At 37.6% G+C, this 12,163-nt stretch overlaps 1 protein-coding gene and 1 pseudogene across 7 annotated transcripts in view; one reads left to right on the forward strand and one right to left on the reverse strand.

The window, feature by feature from the left end:
* The window catches only part of Ccdc15 (coiled-coil domain containing 15), a 101,619-nt gene that overhangs the window by 31,679 nt on the left and 57,777 nt on the right, over nt 1-12,163 (forward strand). For all 7 annotated transcript variants that reach the window (XR_004517491.1, XM_010628699.1, XM_010628700.1 and 4 more), the window contains one exon: nt 11,828-11,917. Coding sequence is in view for 6 of the 7 variants with exons in the window: in XM_010628699.1 (XP_010627001.1) it covers nt 11,828-11,917 (90 nt within the window). In the remaining variant the exon portion in view is untranslated. The remainder of the gene's footprint in view (nt 1-11,827; nt 11,918-12,163) is intronic.
* Nucleotides 1,922-4,346, reverse strand: LOC104865272 (annotated as a pseudogene).

Genomic DNA, 12,163 nt, shown 5'->3' on the forward strand with positions numbered 1-12,163 from the left:
AAATCCTTAGGACACTTAAGAAAGGAATATTCTACCTGGGATAAAAGACATTAGGATACAAAATTATAAGTTTTTTCCTCCAGCTCTGTCCCCGACTCCAAAAGCGAAATGGAAGGAGAAAGCTGAAGCAAATGGGCAATTCTGTAGAATTATACTTAAAAACCCTAACAGTTTAATTAAAATCCAAAATTGCTCTGCTTTTTAAAAATTTAACGTATCAAAACATTTTAAATCATTCTGCTGGGCTCTTTTTCCTCATGATTTTCAGCATAAATCATACTAAAAGCCCCCAATAGTATCCATCCAACAGCCTTAACATCAAACTTCCTTGAAATTTCTTCTGCAAGGTTGATTAGTCCAGTGCCCCTATCTGAGTCTCAGGCAAAGTCTCTGGACATGAGCAAAATACAGGAAAACTTTCTACCAAGCCATAACTCACATCATCTGGAGTCCAACAGCTAACACAATCCTTCCCAGTAGAAACCTCCCAAGCCTGGTCTTTACTGCCGTCATTTCTGTCAGCATTCTGTTCTTCTGAGATCTGACCAGAGTCTTCCATCAAGTATAGTTTAAGGTGAGTATAGTCTACTTCTTCAGCTGGTACCTCCAAATCTTTCCTAACTCTTACCCTTCCCACAAGCCAGCTCCAAAGTCTCCTAAACCACATGGTCAGACACAGTCACAGCAACAACCCCAGTCTGGACCAAATTGTGTCTTAAGTTACTTTTCTTGTTGCTGAGACAAAATACTCAACACCCATGTAAGGGAGGAAGATTTATTTAGCTCACAATTCATAGAGGTTTCAGTCTATAATAGGCTGGCTCTGAGGCAGGTTGGCATGGCAGTGAGTCATTACAGAGGAGAAACAGTTCATGGTGAGCAGAAGGTAACAAGCGAGGGACAACCAAGCCCTTTCTATCCTTATATCTTATCCAGGCTACTTAGGGCAGGTAGCTTTAATCCTAGGTAGCCTTAATCACAGCCTTAATCACACTAGCTAAGATCTAGTGCCCTTGATCTTAGCATTGCACCATGAATCAGTCCCAGCGTCACACACTCTAGATCCAGCTACTTTTGAAAAAGCCTCACTTATGACTGCATGAGGCTTTGGGAGTACACAAGCCACAACAATGCTGAAGAACCAAGAGCCACATTGCCCAACCCTACCCAAAAGGAGATTCTTATTTCTAAATCAAATTTGGCACCCAGTGACCAAGATGGTTTTCTCCTTTTAGAAAAAAAAAAAAAATCCACATTATACATCTGTAATTTTTTTGTTTTTACATCTAAATAAAAATACTACTCTGCTTTGTGTTATAAAGGGAGACTCAAGCAATAAGACCTTTTTTTTTCCTCTGTCCATCAGTTTGCTCAGCTTTGTGTCATGGGAGGGGATGGAGTCCCAAGTAGAAAAGCACTGCAGCAAGAGACCAAGGAAGGCCATTCCTCCCTGATCCCAACCCTTCCTCCCTCTCTCCTAATTTTTATTTATAATAGAAAGTTAGTTGTAGCTTAGAAAATAGAGCTTCCCAGGAGCAAGATCCTCCCTTAACCAAAGTCAAGTCTTTCCCCTTTCAACTACCTTGAAGAAAAAAAATTCCCTCCTTTCCTCTTTCACAGTCACATCTTTCTGTCCAGGTAGCTGCCCTTACTGGACAAGCATGCTTGGCAAACTGAAAAGCAGTGGTTGTTTTCCCTACCCATGTCCCCAGTGCATGAGAAAGCTTCCCCGATGGGCGTGGGAGGAGTGGGAGTGAAGAGATTAAGAACTGAGCCACTCTTATACTGGCCAAAAACAGCAAGATTAACTGAGCATGAAGAATAAAAAAAGACCTTGATAATACACCCTTTGAGTTACATTGAGAACAAGTAGGACAACTGGGAGTAGGGTGAAGAATGAGGAGGTGGCAAACCAGTCCACTTAGTTTTTATATTGAAAGGGCTTATGGCCAGTCTCATTAAGATGTACAGACGAGGGCTTCTGTCACAGCAGAAAGGTCAGAGTTGGCAGAGGGCAACTGTCTTCAAAATAACCTTGTTTCTCCTGGTGGACAGTCTGGGGAATGCAGATACTGGTGCTACAGTTGGCTATGTCAGAAGAGGTCAACAATGTTGGGGCTTTCATAGAATCCATTTAAGCACCAGGCATTGTCCAGGCCACACTTTAGGATCTTAGATGCAAATGTGGTACCAGTGCCACTTGCTTAGCTTTGCCATGGCCTCCTCAGTGTACTTCAGACCATTCTCCCACATGGCCTTCGTGCTGAAGTTGGTGTGGCCGATGCACCATTCCAGTTCCCAGAAATGGGCTTAGGATCAAAGGTTGCTATGACTCCAAAGTCTGTGTGCATGATGCAAGATGCTATGTTATGGAGGTTTCTTCCAGGATCCTACTTGGAATTCCCACTGGGCAGGCATTAATTATTTCAGCATTAGTTTCTGTAACCTTGATTCTGGCATACAAGCAGACCTGATAATGAGCCTGCACAATATCTGTACCATAGCGATACAGACCTCGGGGTCCAGGGAAGCCATTTGAAGGGGTGCTCATCTGTCACCATGAGAGTATATTCCTGCTCTGTTCCAAAGTAAGGGTGCTGGTTGCATACCATGTCCATTGTCTGTATACAGATGTATTTTGTTTTTTTGTTTTGGTACTGGGGATTGAACTTGGGTCCTTGCGCTTGCAAGCCAGGCCACTGAACCACTGAGCTAAATCCCCGGCCCTACAGATGTATTTTGAATTGAGATGTCTCTGTAGGCTTCTGGTTATACCTGAAAACTTCACAGAATAGTTTATTCAGGTCTTTGCAGAAGGATTCCCGAAACAGGGCAACAGAGTTAAGGTACAAGTAACTCATGGAGCCTACTGACTGGAAAGTGCTAAAGCCATCAAAATTCTACTCAGACAACTCTTGTACACACTTGGGCTCACAGTCCAGGGTGTGAGTCTTGGCAGCACAGTCCTCCAGTACCATCAATCTAGAAATACACATCTTGGACTTTTCGCCTTGAGGCAGGGACACATATACCTGCGTGATGCCTTTAAGTGGGAACTTGCTGAGGTGGCCTTGGTGGAAGCTGTTCTGAGAGGTGAGCAGGCATACAACCACTGCGAGAGCAGCGGTGAGGAGAGTGGAAAAGAGCCCGAGGACTGCTCAGATGTCCCACTCTTCTCTCATTCCCAGCTCTCTACAGTGATACATTTTGAATAATTGTGATCGGGACATAAATAAAACTGTGCAATCACTGTCAGCTTCTTGAAAGAATAACCCGTGTTTACAATCCTCATTTTACTATTCCTTGACTTCTCTTTGCTATAATCTGAATTCTGTCCCCAACACGCCTGAGCTGTTCTTTATAGCCACTAATGTCCTTTTTAATGAAATAATTGAAAAATTTTTATTTTTTTACTTCTCTGTAACATTTGAAATTGTTGACCGCTTCTTTGCTCGTGAAACTTTCCCACCTTGACTTCTTGTAACACCAGAATTTTACTCCTAAGATTCTGACCTCTCTTACTGAATCTTTTCTGCTTCCATATTTTTTTTTCCCCCTATTGGTGTTTCTTAGGCTCTGTTCTGTTTCTCCAATTCATTAATAGGCTCTTTCTAAGTGATATTTTACTTTGGTGGCTTTCACTACTGGATATTGAAATGATTTTGAAATCTGTATTGGACAAATCTTTCTCCTGAGCGTCAGCCTTCCAAATACCTGAGTCAGTTATCTCAACTCCGGTGTTCCACAGTAGTTCAAACTGAAGATGTGTGAAACCAAATATACTACTCATGCCAAAGCAGTTCCTCTATCTACTTAATCATGTAAGCCAGAATCCTCACAATTGTCTGAATAACTTTTGGTGTCAGTATTTGGATTCTGTTGATAATAACAGGTTCTGGCAGTTTTATGAGTTAAACTTCACTCTCCCTTTCTGTTCTCACTTCCACATTTGTAGCCCAGGTCCCTATCATTTCTCACCTAGCTGCTTTCTTGTCTTCAGGCTTCCTGCTTATTCTGATTTATCTTTCAAAATATAGCCAGTCAACCTTCTAATTTTAGAAATCAGATTAATTTTTAGTGTCTAAAAAATCAGCTGGATGTGGTGATGCACACCTGTAATCCCTTGGGAGGCTGAGGCAGGAGAGAAGATCGCTTCAAGTTCAAGGCCAGCCTGGGCTACATAAGCAATACCTGTCTTCAAAAACCAACCAACAAACCAAATAAATAATAAGTAGATGTCAATTAGTAGTACTTTTTCAATAAAAATTTTAAAGTATAGAGGCATAGGTAGTTAAAGTTCAGTTATCTTTCACTCTTACGTTTTCTCTGCCTTTGCCCTTCACCATCATATCAATTGTTAACAATTTGAAGCTTATCTCCAGTGATGGCAAACCTTTTAGAGAACAAGTACCCAAATTGCACCCAAAACTCACTTATTGCAGAGTGCTAACACTGCAGGTAAATTTGAACACTCGGCTGCTAGGGTGACTTGGCTCATATGCTGACAGCGAGGGCTTTGCCTGTCTTCTGTGGCATGTGTGCCATAGGTTTGCCGCTGCTGGCCTGGACCATTTTCTTTGCATGAAGATGCATATACATATTCACATAAATATGATTTTATTGGATTTTATTAATATATGTGTTTCTGGCTGGGTGTGATGGCACACACCTGTAGTCCCAGCACTCAGAGGCTGAGGCGGAAAGATTGCTATGAGTTGGAGGTCAGCCTGAACTACATAGTGAGACCTTGTCTCAATCAATCAATCAATAAATGTTTCTTTATATAATGGCATTATGTTGATTTATTAAAATGTAATACTCTAAATAATAATATAGAAATAAATTGATTTTTATGTTCAATGTAAACATTTTAAGTATATTAACAACTTCTTGCAGATATTTTCACCTCCTCACATCCCTGGCTTGTATTCTGTCAAGCAGATCTCCAGCAGCAGGATCTCCTCACCAAGTTGTGACAAATAAAAATTTCTTTCACAACCAAATGCTTGTCACTGCCATCAGATTACCAGAGAACAGTTTTATCTCCTGATTAAAACCTTGTGGTAGTAGGATATTGTTTTACCTGAACTTATTTTATTTTGGGGGCTTTTGTTGGTTTGCTTGCTTTTGGAGACAGTGTCTCATTAGCTATGTAGTTTAAGTTGGCCTTAAACTCACTCTGTATATCCCAGGCTGACCTCGAATTCATGGTACTCCTCTTGCCTCAGCCTCCTAAGTGCTGAGATTACAGGCATGTACCACTACCACACCCAGTGGAAAATTTTAAAAGGGAAAAACACTTATTCTTTAAGAATGGATTTGGAAAAGAATGAAATGGTGAAGAAGTTCTGTGTTCCTTCTAATACGTGATGAGAACTTAACATAATTTTAAAAATGAAATGTTAGGAAATGGTAATATTGTAGTTACTCAGTTATAGAAGTATAAATGTAGCTGGGGATTTAGCTCAGCGGTTCTGCCGCCTGCCTTGCAAGTGCAAAGACCCGAGTTCGATCCCCAGTACCAAAAAAATAACAACAAAAGAAGTATAAATGTAATATATTAATACATTCTTATAGACTGTTCAAATATTTTGGAAGCGTACAGAAAAAAATGTTGAAATCTCTTGTTCAAGAACCTACCTTCTGGACTGTGGATTCAGCTCAGTGGTGCCACCACCTGCCTCACAAGCAGAAGATCCTGAGTTCAATCCCTAGTATCAAAAAAAAAAGAACCTACCTTCTAATTCTGATTCTTCTAATTGTCTTTGCTTTAAAGTTAATCACTGTCAAGAGTTGTATGCATGCTTATAGACCTCTTATAGCATTTATATACATGAATATATATACTTTAAAAAATTGTGGTAAAATATACATAACAAAATTTACCATTTTAAGTGTACAATTCAGTAGCTTTCAGTACTTTCACATTGTTCTATAACCATCATCACCATCTTTTTCCAGAATTTGTTGTTATCTTGTAAAACTGAAACTCTACAACTATTAACTACTCCCATTTCCCCTTCCTCCAGCTCCTGGAAACCACCCTTCTACTTTCTGCCTTTATGCATTTGATTGCTCTACGTTCCTCATATAAATGGACTCATCTAGTATTTATTCTTTTATCACTGTCTTGTTTCACTCAACATAGGGCTATAGCGTAGGAAAATTTTTCTTTGTAAATCTAAATGATATTCCTCTATGTGTGTATCTTTGTGTACATACTGTATTTTGTTTATCCATTCATGCATTGATGGACACTTAGGTTGTTTCCACCTTAACTATTATGTATAATGCTATAATGAACATCGATAAACAATCATGAAATGTCGAGTTCCACTGCTTCTTGATGAAGCCAATAATTCAGTGGACAGAGTGATGGGAGAAGTGGGAGAAGTGGGAGAAGAAAGAGCTCTGTTGGTAGCAAGCTATCAGGTAGAGGAAGATGAAGGGCTTTCACCCAAATTCCATCTGCCAGGGGTCGCAGGCATAAAGTTTATACGGGTTTTCTGAACAATCTAATTTGACGCACAGTCAAGTGGACACTAGAATGTTCATTAATACTTGTAATAATCAAGATTGTGACATGCCCTCAGCTCACCTGTTCAAGCATTCTTGGTTCATGTGAACCTAAAAAACTAAGATTATATATGATGTTCTTTGATGATTTTCCTTATTCTTCTTTGCAAGTAAGGCTGCCTTTATTGGTTATTTATTTGGGGGACGAGGCAAAACAGAAACTATGAGGAAGTTAACCCATTTATCAGTTTTGGGAATACAATTACTGTTTCAAGTCTCTGCTTTAAATTCTTTTGTGTATTTACCCATATGTGAAATTCTGTTATTTTGTTTCTTTGATCCTCCTGCCTCAGCCTCCCAAATGATGATTACAATTGTGTGCCACAATACCTGACTGAGAATTCTACTTTTAATTTTTTGAGGACTTGCCATACACTTTTCCAAAGTGATTATACCTTTTTAAAGTCCCACTAGCATTGCAAAAGGGTTCCATTTTAATTTCTCTAAATCATCACCAATACTTGTTATTTTCTGTTTTTTTAAATAATGGTCATTCCAATAAAGGAGATGTGATATCTCATTGTGATTTTGATTTGCACTTTGTAATATTACTGAAATTGTATATCTTCTCATATGATAATTGGCCATTTTGCTGTCTTCTTTAGAGAAATTTGATTCAAGCCCTTGTTTATTTTTTTAACTTAGTTTTATTTTCATTTATTTATTTTTTGGTACTGGGAATCAAACTCAGGACACTTTCCAGGCAGTCACAGCACGACTGAGCTACATCCCTGGCCCCTTCCTTATTTTTAAAAAATTTTTTTTCTCTCATTGAGTTTATTGGTACATTTTAGGTATACAGTACAGTTACATTCATCATTGGGATCTTGTACCTTTACATGACAGGTGTTGGTTCTCATTTTTTCCCCCTTGTCCCCACCCTCCCTTCATCTTCTCCTCCCCTCTTCATTTACAAACACTTTATTTCCATTTTTTCATTTTATCATATTTTTTCTTTTCCTTTATTACCTTTCCTACCCTTCCCACTTTCCCTACACCTTTAGCCCTTTTCTTCCTATTTCACATTGTCAGTTATATCATTAGGATCTCATTTATATTTATGGTCTTTCACACCAGAGAAACTATTCAGTATTTACACGTGTGTGACTTATTTATTTCACTTAAGACTGTGACCTCAATATGCATCCATTTTCTTATGATTGACTCTAGTTTCTCATTCCTTATGACTGAGCAGTACTCCATTTTATAGAAAAACCACATCTTCTTTATGCAGTTTCCAGCTGATGGGCAAATGGGCTGTTTCCAAATTTTAGCTATTACAAACTGTGCTGCTATAAACATGGGTGCACATATATCACTGTGGTATGATTCTTTTAATTCTTTTGGAAAGATACCCAGCAGAAGGATGGCTGGGTCAAATGGAACCTCTAGTCCCAGCTCTTTGAGGTATCTTCATATTGATTTCCATAGTGGTTACACCAGTCTGCACTCCCACCAACAACGGAGAAGGGTTCCTTTCTCCCCACAACCTCACCAACATTTGTTATTGTTTGATTTCTTGATAGCAGCCATTCTTTGTAGGGTGAGGTGGAATCTCAGTGTTGTTTTCATCTGCATCTCTCGAATGACCAGTGATGTGGAACGTTTTTTCATATATTTACTTGCGGCTTTTACTTCTTTGTCTGAGAAATGTCTGTTCATTTCAGATGCCCAGTTTTGAATCAGGTCTTTATATTTGGGGGGGGGCTGATTGTTTTGAGTTCTTTATATATTCTAGATAAGAGTCCTTTGTCTGAGGAGCAGCTGGTAAAAAGTTTTTCCCACATTGTAGGTTGTCTCTTAGTTCTGTTGATGGTTTCTTTTGCAGTGCAGAAGCTTTTTAATAAGATGAGATCCTAGTTGTTGATTCTTTCTGCTAGTTTCCGTCCTACTGAGGATTTGTTCATAAAGTCTTTTCCTATGCCAATCCTTTCCTTATTTTTAAATCAGGTTTTGTTGTTGTTGTATTTTTTTTTTTAATTGTAGAAGCTCTGTGTGTGTTCTGGGTACTAACTCCTTATTAAATATATGATTTGCATATATTTTCTCTGATTTCCTTAGTTGCTTTTCACTCCATTGATAGTATCTTCTAATGTGCAAAAGGAAAGTTTCTTTCCAATGTTGGCATGACATTATGATTACGTTCATCATGAGGAGTTGGCACATGTATATAATACGTCTTAATTCTTTTTATGTCCCTTTCTCCTACCCTCTTCCCCTTTTCTTCCATCTCTTGTTCCCTCTCCCGTTCTGTTTTTTATTTTTGTTGCCTGTGCTTTTAGTATTGTATTTAAGAAATTGCCAAATCCACTGTCGTATAGCTTTTTCTCTTGTGTTTTCTTCTAAGAGTTTTATAGTTCTAGCTCTTATGTTTAGGTCATTGATCCATTTGAATTAGTTTTTGTATATGGTATATGGTAAGCATTTAGTTTTGTTCTTTTGCACATGAATGTCCATTTTTCCAGTACCATTTTTTTGAAGAGACTGTCCCTTCTTCATTGAGTGATCTTGACTCCCTTGTCCAAAGCAATTGACCATCTATGCCTGGGTTTATTTTTGGTCTTTTGATTCTATTCCATTGATTAGTAAGCCTGTATTTATACCAGTACCATGCTGTTTTGATTACTGTAGTTTTGTAATAAGTTTTGAAATCAAGTGTAAGACCTTCATTCTTTTTCAGAATTATTTGGCTATTTGTAGTCCTTTAAGATACAATATTAATTTGAGAAAGGACTTTAGTGTTTATGAAAAAATGCCATGAGATTTTGATAAGGATTATGTTAAATCTGTAGCTTGCTTTGATACTATTAGGGTTCAGAAAATGATATCCCAAATATGGCACTTTGTAGCATCCCTTAGCACCTTTTGGGTATGGTTAGTAAGAGATTCAATATGCCCCGTTATATTTTTAAGTCTTAGCTGGAGAATAAAGAGAGAGAGATCAAATAATTATACACGTGAAAAACTGATCTGGTTTATCAATGTTGCAAGACTGGGAGGTTGGTTGGTCACTATGTGGTTTTAACCCAGCATCCTTGTACTCATGGGTATTGTAGTGTATATCTTTTTATCCATCCTAGAGGCTAAGGCCATAGGTTTGTGCCACAGAGCCATTGGCTGACCATCTTTTCTCAGTTCTTGTCTTTTAGTCAGTGTCAAACAGGCCAGCATTTTAACACAATAGTGTGATTATAGCTTTGTGTAGAATCCAACTTATATTTTGGGTGGCATTGTCCCATTTATTGTAAGTATGAATTTTTGTTTTTAACAAAGAGGTGATAGTTGAGTTTTCTTGTAGTAGATGTTAGATATATTTATCACAAACCTGAAAATATTTGTGAGTTATGGTTATCTTTTATCATAGGAGTTTTAGGAGTCTGAGGTAAATTAGGATTTCTGCTTTTTTGTATCTGAGTATTGTGGTTCCAAAAATATTTTATGAACTTTTCTTTTCTTTTGGTACTGGGGACCGAACTCAGGCCCTTGGGCTTGCAAGGCAGGCAGCAGAACTACTGAGCCAAATCCCTGCTTTTATGAACTTTTTGATGAAGAGTTTTATTTGTTGGCCATTGAGAGACATTAGACCTTGGTACCAAGCTTTAAAATTGTCACTGCACTTTGTAGCTATTTAATAAAATCTCAAAGCTTTATTTAATCTTTTTAAAAAAATTTATTTTGCAGTACCAGAGATCAAACTCAGGACCTTGTGCTTGCAAGGAAGGTGCAGTGCCACTGAGCTAAACCCCTGGCCCTAGCTAATCATTTTTTTGTGGAAGAAATATCCACTATAGTAGCCCAGCTGTATTACAAGTGGGCATTTGTCTACAAACCCAGCATGTGTTTTTGTTGATATTTTTGATACAGCTAGTAAAATTAATAATCAAAACTTGTTATGCCTATAGTTTATAGGTTTAGTGGACACTGCCAGGAGAGACTGGTGGAATCTTTAGTGCTTCCTTTTTATATATAGTCTAGCTTTTAATATTATTCTCTCTCTTTCTCTATGTATATGTGTATGTATGTGTATATATATATATATATATATGTATGTAAATATATATTGCATTACAGATATGTAAATATTTGTGAAGGTCAGTTTTAGCTCTTGAGGCATTATTTTGGGGGTTGTGGACAAATCCTCTTAGCTCTTGTAGTTTTTGGTTTTTTGTTGTTGTTTTTTTGTTTTTGTTTTTGGTTTTGTTTTTACTAATTATGTCATCTGTCAGAAGGTGTTATGTTTTCGGGGGGGTTTGGTACTGGGGATTGAACTCAGGTCCTTGTGCTTGCCAGGCAGGTGGCGGAACCACTGAGCTAAATCCCCAGCGTATGGTTTTTGCTTGACCACGTAGTTTCCCTTGTCATCTTAACAGTATTTAATATTTCAGGTCATGAAGGTGAGTGGTCTTTCCATTTATTTAGGTGTCTTTTAATTTCTTTCACCAATGGTTTGTAGGCTTCAGAGTATAAAATTTACACTTCTCTTGTTAAATTTATTCCTAAGTATTTTATTTTTATAGTAGTGTAAATGGATTTTTTCTTAATTTTGTTTCCAGATTATTCATCACAGTTGATTTTTATATATTCATCTTATATCCTGTAACCTTGCTGAAAGACAAATTTTTTTTTTTGGTGCTGATGCTCAAACTCTGGTCTTGCACTTGTGAGGCAGGTGGTGGAACCACTGAGCTAAATCCCAGCCCTGAAAGATAAATAATTTTTAAAGAGATAAAACACTTTCTATCTAAAAAATTAGGGATCATAATTTGGCCTATATAACATCCAAATATGTATACCACCTATGTCATCATAAGGCTTTCCTAGAAAATATTGTGAGAAATTAGCCCGAGCTTCCTCCATGCCATGCCAGATAATTTTTTTTAATATTCCCATGTTCTTAACTCATGCCAATCGAGAGTTGTATAGATTGAGTGTGACTGTAGATTAGAGATATTAAGATATTTGACTTTATATCCTGTATTCATTTCTAAGCACATTTATGACAGAATGATTCCAAGTGACCTCTATGTAAAAGAACTTGTGCCACTGAGCTAAATCCCCATCCCTTCTGATACCTTTTCTTCGGCTTATTAAGATTTTGCTACTGAAAGTTTTTCCTTTCATTCTTTTTTGCTTTTATTCTCACATGCTTTTTTTTTTGCTTGCTTGCTTAATGCAGTCAAGTCAAGGTTGCATAAGAAAAGAATAGATAAAAACTTTAATTTTGACACTGTATAACTGGACTTTCTAACAGGTTTATAAGTATCAGTCAGGACTGAGTGCTGAATTCCAAGCTTCTCTGGCCATTCATTCTGGAATAGAGCAAGAAGAGGAAAAGAAAGAGGTATGTGGTAATATTACTTTGCCCGTCATGTAAATATACAAGATCCCAATGATGACTGTAACTACTGTATACCTAAAATGTACCAATAAACTCAATTTAAAAAATAAAAGATATTACTTTGAGTGGTAGTATTTCCACAATGATGATACATGTGACATTGGAAAGTTTTCTGTGTCCTACCAGATTAAGAGGTAATACTACCAATTCCAGACAAGTTAACTGAATCATTACAATACAGGATGTGAT

This window comes from Fukomys damarensis, unplaced genomic scaffold (genome assembly GCF_012274545.1).
Source record: "Fukomys damarensis isolate Sample0158 unplaced genomic scaffold, DMR_v1.0_HiC HiC_scaffold_16, whole genome shotgun sequence".
Classification (NCBI taxonomy): Eukaryota; Metazoa; Chordata; class Mammalia; order Rodentia; family Bathyergidae; genus Fukomys; species Fukomys damarensis.